The 19,112-nt window shown below is 46.5% G+C and overlaps 1 protein-coding gene across 2 annotated transcripts in view; it reads left to right on the top strand.

Annotated features, from left to right (window-relative positions):
* The first annotated feature begins 521 nt into the window (after positions 1-521).
* The window catches only part of LOC129701545 (UDP-glucose 6-dehydrogenase-like), a 37,847-nt gene continuing 19,256 nt past the window's right edge, over positions 522-19,112 (top strand). Inside the window, exons 1-4 of one of the 2 annotated variants that reach the window (XM_055642799.1) lie at positions 522-677; positions 7,898-8,072; positions 16,527-16,628; positions 18,281-18,481. In XM_055642799.1, coding sequence (XP_055498774.1) covers positions 7,911-8,072; positions 16,527-16,628; positions 18,281-18,481 — 465 coding nt within the window. In that variant the 5' untranslated portion in view covers positions 522-677; positions 7,898-7,910. The remainder of the gene's footprint in view (positions 678-7,897; positions 8,073-16,526; positions 16,629-18,280; positions 18,482-19,112) is intronic. The other variant, XM_055642800.1, reaches the window with a different exon arrangement.

Genomic DNA, 19,112 nt, shown 5'->3' with positions numbered 1-19,112 from the left:
AATCTGCCTCCCTGTTCTTGCCGCCAAAGTGGATAACCTCACATTTATCTACATTATATAGTTTCGGCCACGCATCTGCCCACTCACTCAACCTGTCCAAAGCCAGCCTGCAACCTCCTTGCATCCTCTTCGCAGTTCACACTGCCACCCTGCTTTGTGTCATCTGCAAATTTGCTAGTGTTACTTTTAATTCCATCATCTAAATCATTAATATATATTGTAAATAGTTGCCGGAATTTCCTTGACCATGGATGCTGACTCTAATTTGTTCTGTACCTTTTCATGCCTCTAGTTTCCCCTCTCCCCTGACTCTCAAATCTGAAGAAGGATCTCATCAACGTCCGGAAACGTCAACTATTCCTTTTCTCCAGAGATGCTGCCTGACCCGCTTAGTAACATCAGATTTGTGTGTCTGTCTAAAGCGGTTTGGATGTTGGATGGGGGTTCTAGGCAAAGCTGGGAGGCGGGAGCTGTCTGGCCGTCCTCTATCCCCTCCCATTGAATCCACATCAGCAGCGATCTGACGCCGGCGGTGGGAGGGTTGAGAATCGACGCTTGCGTTGTGTCTGCGGGGCCGGAGCGCTGGGACAGAGTCAACGAGTCCGCAATTAACAAGCGAGTGAAACTCACCGCCTGCTATCTCACGCTCTCCACCCGCGAACCAGCGCCAAACCCGGGTAAGATTATCCACCCCTCTGTTTTGTCTCGTCTTGTATTTGTTATTATTTCTGTGAAAGTGGGGGGGGGACTTGTTTAGGAAGCGAGGGCCCGAGAGGTTGCGTTTTAAAAACCTCTTGGATTAGGCAATGCAGTGCTGGCGAGATATATCCCATCCCGCTCGTGTGTAGCCGCAGCGACTAATCTCATTCATTCGATTCCACCCTCTCATCGGGTTTGTACCCGCGGAACCGGGGATCGAACCAGCCCTCCCCGAATTGGGAGAGAAGTCAACTGCAGATTCTGATTTACAAGAGGATAAAAAGAGACGAAAAGTGCCGGAGTAACTCAGCAGGTCAGGCAGCGTCTCATTCATTCAAAGTTACACAATCTTTCCTACATACCAGGGAAAGGGGGGGAGGGGAGGAGACGAAAAGGACGAGACGCCCCCACCCCCACCCCTTCCCAATGGAGAAGCAAGGAACTGCATGTGCTGATTTACAAGAATAAAAAGGCACAAAGTACTGGAGAGGCAGTCGGTCAGGCAACACGTAGAAACCAAGAACTGCAGATGATTTTGGTTTGGATCAGGCATCATCTCTGGAGAAAAAGGGATGGTTGATGTTATGGTCCCTTCGTCAGACACATCTCTTTAGAATGTGGATAGGTGACCCTTAGAGTCATAGAGTCTGGCCCATATCCCTCTAAACGTTCCCTATACATGTACCTGTCCAAATATGTTTTAAACATTGTGATGGTGCCTGCCTCAGCTACCTTAGAGTTTCATAGACCATCCTTGGGGGGGAGAGTGCAGTCTAGATAAGTTTTTTTGGCCTATCACAGTGATGTGATGGATGTGTTATGTAAATTATGTTGTTCTTGGGTCTATTTGTTTGTAATGGTATGGCTTGCCTCAAACGGCATTTCCTCCCCCGCAAGGGGTCCAAATGACAATAAATTGAATCTTGAATCTTGAATTTTTGTGTAAAATGTTGCCCCTCGGGTCCCTATTAAATCTTTCCCTCCTAAAGGGCGTGTCCCACGAGCATGCGACTGCATGCGGCGAGCGCGACCAAACCGGAAGCGGGGGATCCCGTACGAGTTGACGTGAAGTTCGAGTGAAGTCCGCGGGAAGTTCGCGCTAGGCGTACGCCATCAAGACGCTGCTTACGGCGTCGAGACACTGCACACGCCCATCGAGGCGGTGCGTACGTGCTCAATGCGGTTGCGGGCCGGTAGGCCGTTGCCGCGCAGAATTTTTGGACAGTGTCAGTTTTTTGCAGCCCCGCGCGATGTCGGGACCAGCCCCGCACAACTCCATACTGCTCCGGCGATCAAAGTGGGACCGGCCCCGCAAGGCCGTACGGCTCAAGCGACCACGTTAGGTCTCTCTTGCCGCATGCAGTCGCATGCTCGTGGGACAGGCCCTTTATCTTAAACCCATGTCCTCTGGTTTAGTTAAGTTTAGAGATACAACGTGGAAACAGGCCCTTTGGCCCATTGAGTCCGCACCAACCAGCGATCCCCGTAGAATGGCCTGCGCCTTTCTTTTTAACTATGACCTTCATCCAACAATCTGCCCCCCCCCCCCCCCCCACCTGTATACACATATCACTTGCCAGACTTTGTCCTGCCCCCCCCCCCCAGCTTTCGCCCCCCCCCCACCCCCAGTCAGTCTGAAGAAGGGTCCTGACACAAAACATCACCTATCCATTGTCTCCAGAGATGCTGCCTGACCCGTTGAATTACTCCAGCACTTTTTGGGTCTTTTTTTATTGGGAAACCAGCATCTCCAGTTCCTTATGTCTAACTTCCCCTTTTTTGCTCTGTCTAATGTAGTTGAGTTTGAACTGATTATGTCAATGTATGGTGTATCTAATCTGTTCAGACAGCATGCAAAACAAAGCGTTTCACTGTACCGTGATACACATGGCAATAATAAACCTAAACATGCAGAAGGGACCCAACCTGAAACGTCACCTGTCAGAGATACTTCCTGACCTGATGAATTGCTCCTGCACTTTGTGCCTTCCTTGTTAATGCTGTGTTCTACCTGCTGATACCAACTCTTCTGACAGCTCGTTACGTTCACTCACCAACCACCCTGCGTGTGGAAAACCTGCCCCTCAGATGCCCCTTTAAAAATGTCTCCCCTCTGCTCAACCTGAGCTTGCTAGTTTTAGACTGTCATACACTGGGAACTAGACTATGCATATATACGCTTCTCGTGTCACTTCTCAGCCTCCTGCGCTCCAAGGAAAAACCCCTGGGCTGCAGTTTTAGGTTTTATTATTGTGTACTGAGTTACAAGCTTTGTTTTGCATGCTATCCAAAGAGATAAGAAAATACTGTGTACAAATACGATCGGGTTCACCTTAAGTGAAGACACTCCCCGACGTACACAATAGGCGCCTTTACGTAAACTTGCACAGTTAAGGCAGTCTGTAATTTCTCCAACACTGTATGATCGCTCAAGTTTACATCGGAAACCGGCCGGCAACGGTGGCGGCACTTACCTAGAATGCCCCGGACCCAGCAGGACAGTTAATATTCTCAGTGACGGACACAGAGTGCTGGAGTAACTCAGCGGCTCAGGCAGCATCTCTGGAGAACATGGTTAGGTGACATTTCCGGTGGGGATCCTTCTTCAGACTGGATGAGTTATTTCGGGATGGGGATAGTGCTTCTGCGTAAAATCAAGAGTTACGTTTCAGGAGGTGCAGCGGTGGATTGTTGCCTTACAGTGCCAGACACCCAGGTTCAATCGTGACTACGGGGGCTGTTTGTACGGAGTTTGTACGTTCTCCTTGTGACCGCGTGGGTTTTCTCCGGGTGCTCTGCTTTCCTCCCACTCTCCAAAGACGTGCAGGTTTGTAGGTTCATTGGCTTCTGTAAATTGCGCGCTGTCCCTCGTGTGTGGGATACTGTTAGTGTAGCGGGTTCGCTGGACAGTGCGGTCCCGGTGGACAGAAGGGATCTGTTTCCACTCTGCATCTCGTACTTAAAATAATCTAAAGAGTGTTTTATTGTCATATGTCCCGAAAAGAAACAATGAAACGCTTACTTGCAACAGCACAACCGCTATGTAAATATAGTATTCAGTAAACACCATAATAAACAACAACGCTTTGTGTGTATATATGTGTTTGTTTACACACACGCACAAAACATAGATAAACAAACAATAATAGTGCAAAGTCAAAAATAAATGCCCTGCAAGTCTATGTAATTCAGAACCTATTTAATAGCCTGATGGCTGTTGAGAACTGCTCCATATCCTGGACGTTAGTTTTCAAGCTCCTGTACCTTCTTCCTGATGGCAGGAGTGAAATCTGTAGTCAGGGTGGTGTGGGTCTCTGATGATGCTGGCTGCCTTTTTGAGCCTGTAGGTCTATTCAATGGTGGGGAGGTCAGTATCCGTGATGTACCAGGCTGCGTTCAATCTCCCCATCCCTCTTGGCACGAGAATTCCAAGGATTCTCCATTCTTGCTTATCAGGATGGTCCGTTAAAAGTCTCCAAAACAAAGAAATTATTTTAGGATTTGGGAGTCTGAAGAAGGGTCCCGTCCCGAAACGTCACCTATCCATGGTCGCCAGTGATGCTGAGTTACTCCAGCACTTTGTGTCTTCTTTTTACAAACCAGCATTTGCAGTTCCTTGTTTTTACTTTATTATTTTCACGTGTACTGAGGTGCAGTGAAAAGCTTTGTTTTGCATGCTGTCCAAACAGATCAGATAATGTTACACATAAATGCAAATCAGACAAAGGGGAAGATATAGAGTATGTAGGAAGGAACTGCAGATTCTGGTTTAAACCAAAGATAGACACAAAATGCTGGAGTAACTCAGTGGAACAGGCAGCTTGTGGAGAGGAGAAATGGGTGACATTTCAGGTCAAGACCCTTCTTCAGACTGGGGGAGAATGGTTTTGACTCAAAACGTCACCCAATTCTTCTCTCCAGAGCTGCTGCCTGTCCCGCCAAGTTATTCCAGCATTTTGTGTCTATCTTGAGTGCTGAATATAGTTCTCAGCATAGGGAGTGCAGCCTGGGTTTACAAGGTTAAACCCAGGGATGGCGGGACTGTCATATGCTGCGAGAATGGAGCGGCTGGGCTTGTATACTCTGGAGTTTAGAAGGATGAGAGGGAATCTTATTGAAACATATAAGATTGTTAAGGGTTTGGACACGCTAGAGGCAGGAAACATGTTCCCGATGTTGGGGGAGCCCAGAACCAGGGGCCACAGTTTAAGAATAAGGGGTAAGCCATTTAGAACGGAGACGATGAAACATTTTTTCTCACAAAGAGTTGTGAGTCTGTGGAATTCTCTGCCTCAGAGGGCAGTGGAGGCAGGTTCTCTGGATGCTTTCAAGAGAGAGCTAGATAGGGCTCTTAAAAATAGTGGTCAGGGGATATGGGGAGAAGGCAGGAACTCGGGGAACTGATTGGGGATGATCAGCCATGATCACATTGAATGGCGGTGCTGGCTCGAAGGGCCGAATGGCCTACTCCTGCACCTATTGTCTATGGTCTATTGACTTGGTGGGCCGAAGGTCTTGTTTTTGCGCTGTGTCTCTAATCTCTAAACTAAAGCTGTTAGGGCTAAGGGAATCAAGGGATATGGGGATAAAGCTGGAACGGTGTACTGATTTTGGATGATCAGCCATGATCATATTGAATGGCGGTGCTGGCTCGAAGGGCTGAATGGCCTACTCCTGCACCTATTTTCCATGTTTCTATGTTTCTAAAGCAAAGGGGAAGATACAGAGTGCAGTGTACAGTTCTCATCGTTGTAGCGCATCAGTTCCAGAGACAAAGTCCATTCTTTCAATGACTTTAGACTTTACTTTAGAAATACAGTGTGGAAACAGCCCCTTTGGCCCACTGAGTCTGCGCCAATAAGCGATCACCCCGTACACTAGCACTGCCCTTCACACACTAGGGACAATTTACAATTTACAAAAGCCAATTAACCGACAAGCCTGTGTGTCTTTGGAGTGTGGAAGGAAACTGGAGGGCCTGGGGAGAACGTACAAACTCTGTGCCTGTAGAGTGAATGGTTGGCCACTTACTGTGAGACTGACCCATACACAGCAGTCAGGGCAAATATCAGCAGCACAGCTTTCCTGTCACGTCTGCGAGAACGTTGAATGTTTAAATTTAATCGCACCTCATTCTTTGCAAAATTTAGTACAGACCAGCCTGTTTCATCTCCTGTGTCAAATACACCTCTCTGCAATCTCTCTGTCTATCTTTGCCACACTCACTCTATCATCCCCGCCTACCCTATCTTGTAATAGATAACTTCGCTGATCCTTTTACAAATTTTCATACCAGACCTGTGCAAAGTATTGCAGATGCCTTTTGTTTAAACACACTCCTACATATTCTAAGCAAGATAACCTTTTTACTTAAATCTTTTTTTGTTGTAGTAAAGGCCAATATACTAGTTGTCTTCCTAACTGCTTGCTATACTTGTTTTGTTTAGTTTACTGATACAGAATGGGAACGGGCCATTCGGCCCACTGAATCCGTGCCGGCCAGCAATCACCCCATACACTAATTCTATCCGACACACTTGGGACATTTTACCAAAGCTATCAACCTCCAAACCTGCACCTCTTTTGAGTGTGGGAAGAAACTGGAGCATCCGGAGAAAATGCACGCGGTCGCAGGGATAACGTTCAAACTCCGTACAAACAGCACCCGAGGTCAGGATCCAACCCGGGTCCTGGCACTGTGAGACAGCAACTCTACCGCTGCACCACTGTTCCAACTCAGCTGGCGTAGGCTTAAAAAGAGATGGGGTAGATTTAACAGGAACCTGATGGGCAAACTTCTCGCGCAAAGGGTGGTTCCATGTATGGAACAAGGAAGTGATTGAGGCAGGTACAATTACAACATTTTAATGACATTTGGGCAGGTACATGGATAGGAAAGACGTCAACATAATGTTTAGCTTATGCTGCTATAGAGTGGACTATGCTTTCATAGCATGGAAACAGGCCATTCGGCCCACGCTGTCCATGTTGACCAAGCGAGGCTTTTGATGTACTATATGGATCCTGTACTGTTTTGTGTTCCATGATAGCTGTTGGAAAGTAGCTGTCCCTGAACCTAATGCTGTGGACACTTCTGTACCTCCTGCCCGATGGTAGCAGTGAGAAGAGGTCGCGGCCCGGATGGTGTGGATTCTTGATGATAGACGTCGCCTTCACGAAGCCGCGCCTGGTGTCGATGCTTTAGACGGTGGGGAGGGCTGTGCCCGTGATGGACCGGGCTGAATCCACCACTCCCTACACAGCCTCTAATCATGGAGTCGACTAATCAATCGCCCCCCCCCGCAACTTGTATCTACATTACTTTCCAGACTTTGTCCACTCCCCCCCCCCCCCCCCTAGCACTATTCTCTTTTTCCCTCTTTACTGAAGCAATCTCGGTCTCCTACAATTGGTAGGAGAGAGAAAAGAGCTGGGGCTGGAACAAAGTTTAGTTTAGAGATACAGTTTCGGGAAACCCTTCTTCAGACTGATCGGGGGCGGGGGTTGGGGACAGCCCAGCCCTTCGATTCTCCAGTCCAGTTCCTGACCACTGCTATCCCCGTACTCTAAGATATGCCTACCTTGAAGAAGTCCTACACTCTCCGGACAATTCACAACCTCTTCTACTGAAGCCCATTAATCTCTTAAACCCCCGCTGTCTTCAGAATGTGGGAACGTTGCCTATTTCCTTCGCTCCAAGATGCACCCGGAAAAAGCCGCTTTTTTGGGCAACTGATTCTCCAGCATCATCCTCTTACCAACAAGATAAACGGTCTTCAGAATGTGGGAAGGAAACAAAGCACCCGGAAAAAGCCAGGCAACTGAGCCATCCTATCACCAACAAGAGAGCGGTCCTGACCACCTAACTACCTCACTGGAGACCCTCGGACAATCTTGAATCAGACTTTCTTGGACAGTACCTTGCAACCAAATGTTATTCCCTTTATCTTGTATCCTTACACTGTAGACGGCTTGATTGTAATCTTGTATATTCATTCCACTGACTAGTTAGCACGCAATAAACAGGTTTTCATTGAACTTCAGTAACTGTACTAAACGCACATTCTTCTTGCTCCTCATGCGTATGTCATCAAACTACCTGAGTCGTGTCACCACCGATTTGGGTGTAACAGGGCCAACCTGTTTTCTTTTCTGACTCGTCCCTGACACTCAACAGCAAATGCCTTTCCATTTGTAGGTAGGTGTTGAACATGGTGGTGATCAAGAAGATTTGCTGCATCGGTGCAGGATATGTTGGAGGTCCAACGTGCAGCGTCATTGCGCAAATGTGCAAGGACATCGCCGTAACAGTGGTGGACGTGAATGCCGAGCGAATCAAAGCCTGGAACAGCGACCAGCTCCCGATCTTTGAGGTGAGTCCTTTAGTTTCCTATAGAGATACAGCGTGCAAACAGGCCCTTCGGCTCACCGAGTCCACACCGACAACCAATGACCCCGTACACTAGCACTATCCTGCACACTAGAGAACAATTATACGGGTTTTTTTGGGGTTATTTAAATTCTCTGGTGCTGTGCGGCAGCAAATTTGGGTTATTTTCTTTTAAAGATACAGTGGAAACAAGTCCTTCGGCCCACTGACTCCGCGCCAATCAGCGATCACCTCGTACACTAGCACTCTACTACACACTAGTGACAGTTTACAATTTTTACCAACGCTAATTCACCTATAAACCTGTCACGTCAGGGATAAACGCACACAGTCACAGGGAGAACGTACAAACTCTGTACAGACAGCACCCGTGGTCGGGATCAAACCCGGGTCTCTGGCAGTGTAAAGCTGCAACTCTACCTCTGCGCTACTGGGCTGCTCCACTAGTAATTTGATGAATCCTTTGACTACATTTAAACAAAAGACACAAAGTGCTGAAAGCAACTCGGTGGGTCTCTGGGGAACGTGGATAGGCGACGTTTCATGTCAGGAATCGAAAGTGTAGCAGGGGGGAAAAGGCTGGAAGAGAGGCCATAGAGTTATAGATGAACACAGTGTAGAAGCAAGCCCTTCAGTCCAACCTGCCCACACCAGCCAACATGCCCCATTTACACCCCAAAGGTAATCTCCCCATGTTCTCCAGAGAGGCTGCCTGTCCCGCTGAGTTACTCCAGCTAAAGAGGCCAAGGTAGTGGCATGTACTGTTGTTCTCCTTTATGCTGCAATGTATTTTTCTGACAACAACAGAGTTATTTTTCCTGCAGGACTTGCAATAATGGTCGTTTTTAATAGACCAGATTTTTTTTAAACTGCTAGTTAAAAATACTTAAGGCTGCATGTTAGAAACAAGGAACTGCAGATGCTGGTTTACAAACTAAAAAGACACAAAGTACTGGAGTGACTACGCGGGTCAGGCAGCATCTCTGGAAGCCATGAATCGGTGACGTTTCGGGCTGAGATTTTTCTTCAGACTTCCGATTACCGCATTAGATAAGCACCTGTAGACTTGAACGTAATAGGTTAAGTCCAGGGGGTCAGATATGGGGCTTTATGTGTGGGCCAGATATATTGTCAGTGCAGAGGGGCTAGGAGCAAGGCCAAGTGTGCATCCAGAGTCAAGGTCTGGAATAGTACTAGGTGTGCAGTCAAAGCTGGGACAATACGAGTGTTCAGCACTGGGAACATAAGCAGGTAAGCGGCAGTGATCAGGGTAGAATAGGGGGCCAGGTGTAAGGCTGGACTCAGGGTCAAGAATGAGAGAAATTATGCAACTGGAGTCAGGGTCAGGAGTAGTACCAGGTGTGCAGTGAGACCCAGGTTGGTTAACATGGGCCAAGTGTTTGATTATAATCTGATTACCATACATGAATATACTAAGATCATTCATGTGCTGCACCTGTTGATCAGAGTCTGGGCTCTACTGTGAAATGTAATTAGGAATGTAATTTAGCCTAACCTTATTCATAGCTAATGCAATTTAAAGCATAAATATTGCTTTCAAGTGTAAGTTAAAAGACTCGCTACAGTATGCACCAGATTGCACAATTTCAAGCTGAAAAATGCAAAATCTCCACACTGATGGGAGGGGGCATTCCCCCTCTCCCCCCCCCACCTCAGATGCTGCGCGCCCTCGGGCTTGGTCTCTCGCAATTTCTCACTCCCAACTCTCGCCCAATGTTGGCAGCCCTACTTATAGTTTTCTCTCCACCACCACAATCAGTCTGAAGAAGGGCCTGACCAGAAATATCATCTCTACCTGTTTCTCCAGATACACTACCTGACCCGCTGAGATTAATTTAGTTTAGAGATTAACTAAATAATGTCTAACAGAGATTATTTAGGAAACAGGCCCTTCAGCCTGCTGGGCCTATCCATGTTCTCCAGAGATGCTGTCTGATCCGCTGAGTTTAGTTTTGTTTAGAGATACAGCATGGTAACAGGCCCTTCGTCCCACCGAGTCCGTGCTGACCAGTGATTATCAATATGCTAGTTATATTTCACATACTTGTAGAAGTCAATTACCGTACAAACCTGCACGTCTTTGGGATGTGGGAGGAAAGTGGAGCACTCAGAAAACCCACGTGGTCACAAGAAGAACGTGCAAACTATATAAGGACAGGATCCCTGGTCAGGATCGATCCTGGGTCTTTGGCGCTGTAAGGCAGCAACTCTAGTGCTGCCCAAAGGTTTGTTAATCAGTTTAGTTTAGTTTACCGATTCAGTATGAAAACAGGTCCTTCGGCCCACTGGTGGGGTCCACGCTGACCATCTCTCAGGCGTACATTCATTCTATTTTATCCCACTTTCCCATCCACTCCCTACACACTGGGGCAATTTACAGAGGCCAATTAACCTACAAACCTACATGACTTTGGGATGTGGGAGGAAAGCAGAGCACCTGGAGGATACTCACATGGTCACAGGGAGAACATGCAAACACCACACAAAGAGCGGTTGTAGTTGGGATCAAACCCAAGAGATAGATCAATCATGATTGCCTGGCAGAGTAGCCGATGTCTGAATGGCCTAATTCGACTCCTATCCCTTATGACCTTATGAACAGCACTGGGCGGGTGTTGCAGACCTGGTCTGGCGATGTCTCCAGCACTTTGTGTTTTGCTGAAGATTTCAGCATCTGCGGTTCCTGGTGTCTCTATGAAGAATGTGGAACGTACTTGTTATATGGGTGTGGTCAATCCAAACCACAGAAGTGTTTAAGTAGAAGCTGATGTACAAATACTAGTGGGATGTGGAGAATGGAATGTTTGGAGATGCATTACACAAAGCAGACTCTTTGGGTGTTGTGACATAGTTTAGTTCAGAGATACAGTGTGGAAACAGGCCTTCCACGATCACCCCGCTCACTATCCTATAAGCGAAGGGCAATTTTCCAACTTACCAAAGCCAATTAAGCTACAAATCTGTAAGTTTTTGGAGTGTGGGAGAAAACCGGAGCACCCGGGGAAAACCCATGTGGTCGCAGGTAGAACATGCAAACTCCATACAGATAGCACCCGAGGTCAGGATCAAACCCGGGTCTGTGGCACTGTAAGGCAGCAACTCTACCACTGCGCCACTGTGATGCCCCAAAATGATAACCCAATCATCCACGGAACCATTCTCATAAGGAACAGACTGAGCAGCCCATAATGAAAGCCCTGCACATTCGTGTGCCTATCCAAAGGTCTCTTAAATGCCACATGAAATATTGTCGAGGTGAATAATGTAATCAGGATCGAAGCTGGGTCCCTGGCGCTATGTCAGCAACTCTACCGCTGCACCTCTGTGCCGCCCTTAAGTGCCACAGTCCAAAGACTTACCTGACCTTAGTCAAGAGTCTGCCGGATCATTGGTTTCCATTGTCGTTGAGTTTGTTGACGGATCTCAAGATTAAATCAGAATAACAAGAGCCCGTGATGAGAAGGTCCTGTGTTTACATTTTCTACACGGACATTGTCCACTATTTTGGCAATGTCGGCACGCTCAACATTACTGTTGATTACTTATTTATAAAAAAAAAAATTATTTTGTGGCCAATAAATTCTTTCGCCTGTGCTTGTTTAAGATGAGAAATCTGATATTGGAGTTTCAACTAATACGACCTAAGATTTAGTGGCATTGGTTTGATATTTTTACAATTTGAGAGCCTGAGCTATAGCGAGGGATTGAGCTAGCTAGGACTATTCCTTGGAGCGCTGGAGGATGAAGGGTGATCGAATAGAGGTATATAAAATAGTGAGAGGAATAGAACGGATAGGCACACAGAGCCTTTTGCCCAGAGTAGGGGAATCAAGAACCAGGCGACATAGGTTTATGGTGAGGGGGGATGGATTTAATAGGAATCTGAGGGGTAACTATTATGCTCCAGTTTCCTCCCGCATCCCTAAGACGTGCAGCTTTGTAGCTTAAATGGCCCTCTGTAAATTGGTTCCTAGTGTGTGGGAGTGGATGAGAAAGTGGGATAATATAGAACTCGTGCGGATGGGTGATTGATGGTCGGCATGGACATGCTGGGCCGAAGGGCCAGTTTACACCGTATGTCTGAACCTTAAAACTAAATTTATAACTGGAATTACTTGGTAACTCTATCTAAATTAGATTAAAGATACATCTTGGAAACAGGCCCTTCGGCCAAACGTGCCGACTAGCGATCACCCTGTACACTGGTGCTATCCTACACCGAGGGACAATTTTATAAGTTTACTGAAGCCAATTAATTTACAAACCCTTGCGTCTTTGGAGTGTGGGAGGAAACCGGAGCACCCGGAGAAACCCCATGCCATTACAGGATGAATGTACAAACTCCGTAGGGACAGCGCCTGTAGTCAGGATCGAACCCGAGTCTCTGGCGCTGTAAGACAGCAACTCTACTGCTGCCCCACCGTGCTGCCAAACTTGGGTCTTATTGTGATCGAGAGGTTCAGTGACTTATGTCACAACACCCAATGTGTCTGCATTGCGTCAGGCATCTCCAACCCTCCCCTAGTCCCACTATTGTTTGTACATCAGCTTCCTCTCATTTGTCTCGACCTCACTCTGACGAGCAAGTTCCACATTCTTCATCTGGACACAAGGAAGCGCAGTTGCTGGAATCTTGAGCAAGACACAAAGTGCTGGAGGAACTCAGTGAGTCAGGCAGTAAATTCCATACTTACTCCACGGAAACAAGCCAGTCGGCCCCCTGAGCACAGGCCGACCATCGATCCCCGCACATTATCACTATCCTACACACACTTGGGACAATTTACAACTTTACCAAGCCGATTAGCCTGCAAACATGTCCGTCTTTGGAATGTGGGAGGAAACCGGAGCACCCGGAGAAAACCCACGTAGGTCACGGGGCGAATGTACAAACTCCATACAGACAACACCTGTAGTCAGGATCAAACCCGAGTCTCTGGCACTGTGTGGCAGCAACTATAACGCTGTGCCACTGTGCCACTGTGCCGCTTTCTCCAGATACTGCCGGACCCACTGAGTTACTCCAGCATTTAGTGTCTATCCGTAGCACATACACATGTCAGCACACAGACATCATTGTGTACACGTATATGTTTCTGCATTGACTGTCCACAGGGACGTCTGCTCTTGGGATTCGTTGTTCAACTGGAGACGCTACTTTTTCTGGTTGAACAAAGGAATTCCTGTGAAATTGTAAAAGCAAGAAGCAGGCCAGTTCAGGAGCTTTCCTTAATCGCTCCTTTCATAAGTCAGACCAATCCAAATGGCCACAGACTCCGTATACAACCTGGCTGAAATAAATCAATTTTACTTCATTTTTCAACATTTCATTATTTTTTTTTATCATAACCCAGTTTTCATAGGTTCATGTCACAGGAGCAAAATTAGGCCATTTGGCTCATCATATCTACTCTGCCATTCAATCATGGCTGATCTATCTTTCCCTTTCAACCCCATTCTCCTGCCTTCTTCCCATAACCTCTGACATCTGTACTAATTGAGAACCTATTAAAATTCCTGCTTTCAAAAAACCCAATGACTTGGCCTGTCTGTGGCAATGAATTCCATAGATTCACCACACTCCCGGCTAAAGAAATTCCCCCTCATCATCCTTTTCATTCTGAGGCTGTGCCCTCTGGTCCTAGACTCTCCCACTAGTGGAAAAATCCACTCCACCTCCACCCGATCCAGGCCTTTCACTGTTCGGTAAGTTTCAATGAGAATTCCCTTCATCCTTCTAAACAGCAAGTACAGGCCCAGAGCCGTTAGACACTCATCATATGTTAAGGACTGGAGACACACAATTCCGGCCATTAGTTGGGGTTAGTGTTTGTAGTGTTCAAGATGTCGATGGCTGTTGGGTAGGAGCTGAAGAAGGGTCTCAACCCGAAACATCACCCATTCCTTCTCTCCAGAGGTGCTGCCTGTCCCGCTGAGTTACTCCAGTATTTTATGTCTACCTTCGAGTTTAAAAACCCCCAGCATCTGCAGTTCTCTCCTTATTTAGTTTAGTTTAGATACAACATGGAATCAGACCCTTCGACTCACCAAGTCTGCGCCGACCAGCGACCCCTGCACACTACCACTATTGCACACACACTTGGGACAATTTACAATTATACCAAGCCAATTAACCTACGCATTTGGAGTGTGGGAGGAAACTGGGGTGAGTGGCCGGTGGGGGGGGGGGGGGGGGGGGGGGGCAGAGGGGGAGAGAGAGCCGCCGGAGGGGAGAGAAGAAGAGATGGAGAGGAGGAGGGAGGGAGAGAGAGGAGGTGGTGTGCCAGAAGCAGCGGGTGGGAGAGCAGCGTGGAGTGAGCAGCAGCGGGGGGGAGGGGGGGAAGCGGCGTCACTCGCAGCGCGAGCAAGACGACGCAGACCCATTGTGACATCATCAGCGAAAGTCATGTTTATTTCAAAGTTTTGTCGGAACCTTGAACATTGTCATTAATATCTCGAGAAATAAAGCATGAAATTTTCAGATGGCGATTTCGGACTCCACGGAAAAAATCTCTACCGGAATATGTAAAAAATTTACCGTTACTGTGTCGTGTTTTCGAGAAGATGTGATTATACACACACACACACATCTAAGATCAGAGTTTTAGAAGTATAGAGATGTTATTATATATTTTTATATGTTATTGAATCAAAATCAAGAATTATAAATTCACATTTCAAAAATGGTTTCACAATTCAGTAGTACTGATTTTCAGTATTCCATACTGATATTTGAGAATACATGAGGCTGCATACAAAATACTGATTTTCAAAAATTCAGTTTCTGTGTAGTACATTCAATTGCATTATGTGAGAAATACCGATTTCCCCAACGAAATACTGATTTTCAGCCATCAAATACGCAGCTGCAATTATTCACATTGTGTTTGAGAATTCAAAATGTGATTTGTGATCTTGTTTATGAATCAACATGGAACTAGAATTTGTTATAATAGTATGACAGTAAAATAGGTTAGTTTGAAAATGATCATAGTAAAGCAATAATATAAATGCACCATTTAGTTTGACTTCAATTTTCATGAAGGAAATTGAAGTCAAACTAAATGTTGCATTCACATCACTATTCCATGTTGAAATTGACGTGATGGGAAGCTGTTAGGTCAGGAGGACCACTAAGGGTGCACTGCACACACTAACACAGTCTAACAGGCAATCAAATCAACACACAAAACATTTTCTAAAAAAAGGTTTTCTGTACTGCAAAAACTTGCAATATTTTATTTGCAGTTTTTGCATGCTGCTTTATAACATTTTACATATCATTTTACAACAGTACAACCTGATTATAAAAACAAGGACAACTTCAATTCTTGAAATTAAAAAATGTGTACAACAATGACCCCAATCATCCCATTCAACCCACTCATTACTCTTGACACAACCAAAATTATTTCTGAAATATTGGTCATAAATTTAGTGCAAAAATGCTCGAAAATAAGGCTCAGAGTGCCCAGAGAGCATCTAAAACCCCAGAGCTTCTAGACCCCAGCCGCGAGGGACTTCGTGCTAGTGATGTGCGCTGTGCGCACATTATTTCACATAAGATCTTTGTAATCCTGTCATGCCACCCCCCCTTTTGAAAAGCTTCGTACGGGCCTGTACTATGACCAAATAGAGCGCGGTCCTGGCCTCTCATCTACCCCATTGGAGACCCTCGGACTATCTTTAATTAGACTTTACAGAACTTTTTCTTGCACTAAACATTCCCTTTATCCTGTATCTGAGCACTACCTCGGTACACCATATAACCATATAACCATATAACAATTACAGCACGGAAACAGGCCATCTCGACCCTTCTAGTCCGTGCCGAACACGTATTCTCCCCTAGTCCCATACACCTGCGCTCAGACCATAACCCTCCATTCCTTTCTCGTCCATATAACTATCCAATTTATTTTTAAATGATAAAAACAAACCTGCCTCCACCACCTTCACTGGAAGCTCATTCCACACAGCCACCACTCTCTGAGTAAAGATGTTCCCCCTCATGTTACCCCTAAACTTCTGTCCCTTAATTCTCAAGTCATGTCCCCTTGTTTGCATCTTCCCTCCTCTCAGTGGGAAAAGCTTATCCACGTCAACTCTGTCTATCCCTCTCATCATTTTAAAGACCTCTATCAAGTTCCCCCTTAACCTTCTGCGCTCCAAAGAATAAAGCCCTAACTTGTTCAACCTTTCTCTGTAACTTAGTTGCTGAAACCCAGTCAACATTCTAGTAAATCTCCTCTGTACTCTCTCTATGTGTGACAATAAACTAAAACAAACACTGTAGAACTGTGCCAAGGACCACTGTTGTCTAGTTTTGCTGTGAGCTTTGTTTATTGACATTGAAATATGCAGTGGATGTTTTATGCCTTGAATCAATGCTTGTGTTTTCCAATGTTTCCCACAGCCAGGTCTTCAGGAAGTGGTGGAAAGCTGTCGAGGACAAAACCTCTTCTTCTCCACTGACATAGACAAGGCCATCAAAGAAGCTGATCTCGTCTTTATATCGGTGAGTATGTTCGGCAGCTGCAGATACAGGTCGCAGATGCTGGACCAGTCCTGACCCGGAACGTCCATCGTCCTTCTGTCTCCACACATCTTCTTGACCAGCTAAGGTCCATAAGACATTGTAGCAGAATGAGGCCATTCAGCCCATCGAGTCGGCATAGTGACGCAACGTTAGATTTACTGCCTCACAGAGTTAGGAGTCAAGAGAGTTTTATTGTCATGTGTGTGGAATTCTCTGTCTCAGAGGGCAGTGGAGGTGGGTTCTCTGGATGCTTTCAAGAGAGAGCTAGATAGGGCTCTTAAAAATAACGGAGTCAGGGGATATGGGGAGAAAGCAGGAATGGGGTACTGATTGGGGATGATCAGCTACGATAACATTGAATGGCGGTGCTGGCTCGAAGGGGCGAATGGCCTACTCTTGCACCTATTGTCTATTGTCTATTGTCCCAGATTGGACAATGAAATTCTTACTTGCTGCAGCACAACAGAATATGTAAACAGAATACAAAATGGAATATTAAAGTCCAGTGTGTCTATAGACCATATATGCACAATGAATAAACAGATACAGTGTAATAATAATAATAGACTGTTATTGTTCAGAGGTTATTTGATGTGTTCAATAGCCTGATGGCTGTGGCGAAGAAACTGTTCCTGAACCTGGATGTTACAGATTCCGGTCTCCTGTACCTTCTTCCCGATGGCAACGGTGAAATGAATGTGTGACCAATATGGTGTGGGTCTTTGATGATGTTGGCAGCCTTTTTGAGGCAGCGACTGCGATAGATCCCTTCGATGGTGGGGAGGTCAGAGCAGGTGATGGACTGGGCAGTGGTCACAACTTTCTGCATTCTTTTCCGCTCCTGGACGCTCAAGTTGCCGAACCAAGCCACGGTGCAACCGGTCAGCATGCTCTCTACTGTGCACCTGTAGAAGTTCGAGAGAATTCTCCTTGACATACCGACTCTCCGTAATCTTCTCAGGAAGTAGAGGCGCTGATGTGCCTTCTTTATAATTGCATCAGTGTTCTGGGACCAGAGCCAGAGACCTGAGAGCCAGAGACCTGAGTTCAATCCAGACCTCTGCTGCTTTTTTGTACCAACGTTCCCCCTGTGTTTTCCATGCGTGCTTTGGTTTTCTCCCACACTCTAAAGACGTATAGGTTTGTTGGTTAATCGGCTTTGGTAAAAAATTGTAAATTGTCCTGAGTGTGCAGGATAGAACAGGTGTACAGGTTTGTTGCTGAATAGACCCTCTGTAAATTGTCCCTAGCGCGTAAGGAGTGGGTGAGAAAGTGGGATAACATGGAACTGGTATACGGGCGAGAGAGCTTTAGTTCAGTTTAGTTTAATTTAGTTGTAAATTTAGATACAAAGTGGAAACAGGCCCATCGGCCCACCTATTCTGCAATGACCAGCAACCACCCCGTGGTTGCTGGTCATTGCAGAATAGATGGGCCGATGGGCCTGTTTCCACTTTGTATCTAAATTTACAACTAAATTATACTAAACTGAACTAAAGCTCTCTCGCCCGACAGGTGAATACCCCTTGTAGTTGGATTTAGTTACGGTCTTAAGTAAACACATCTTTACCCTGTACCTCTCGTCGTTTCTAAACCCCCCCCCCCGCCTCCCCCACCCTCCTCGCCAACAGGTGAACACCCCCTCAAAGACCTTTGGCATCGGCAAGGGGCGGGCAGCTGACCTGAAGTACATCGAGGCTTGTGCCCGGAGGATCGCAGAGGTGGGGATTGGCAACAAGATCGTGGTGGAGAAGAGCACTGTGCCAGTGAGGGCAGCCGAGAGCATCCGCCGGATATTCAACGCCAACACCAAGTGCAACTTGAACCTTCAGGTAGGGAGTGACTTGGGTTGGGCAGCACCATGGATACAGCAGCAGCAGTCGGCCACTCAATGCTAACCCGCCATTCAATATGATGAACGGTGATCCTCACTGCACTGCACTCAAATCCTCTTCAATCTCAGTTCCTCATGGCCTTCAATTCCTTTGTTCATCGGGTCTATGGGGGTCATAGCAGCCATGGGGGTCACAGAGCCATGGGGCATAGTCATAGTTTAGTTTAGTTTATTGTCACGTGTACTGAGGTACAGTGAAAAGCTTTTGTTGCGTGGTAACCAGTCAGAGCAAAGACAATACATGATTACAATCGAGCCGTCCAGAGTGAGTCACAGGGTCACACAGCGTGGAAGCAGGTCTTTCGGCCCAACTTGTCCAGACCGGCCAATATTTCCCATTTACAATAGTCCCACCTCCTTGCGTTTGGCCCTTACCCCTCTAAACCTTTCTTATCCATGTACCTGTCTAAATGTTTCTTAAACATTGTGATGGTACCTGCCTCAACTACCTCCTCCGGCAGCTCGTTCCACACACCCACCACCCTTTGTGTAAAAAAAAAAGTGGCCTCTCAGGTTCCTATTAATCTTTCTCCCTTCACTCTAGTCCTATGGTGGGGGGTGTGGAATCT

This window comes from Leucoraja erinacea, chromosome 11, assembly GCF_028641065.1.
Source record: "Leucoraja erinacea ecotype New England chromosome 11, Leri_hhj_1, whole genome shotgun sequence".
Classification (NCBI taxonomy): Eukaryota; Metazoa; Chordata; class Chondrichthyes; order Rajiformes; family Rajidae; genus Leucoraja; species Leucoraja erinaceus.
Note: the sequence above shows the minus strand (reverse complement) of the source record. Positions and strands in the feature narration are given on the sequence as shown.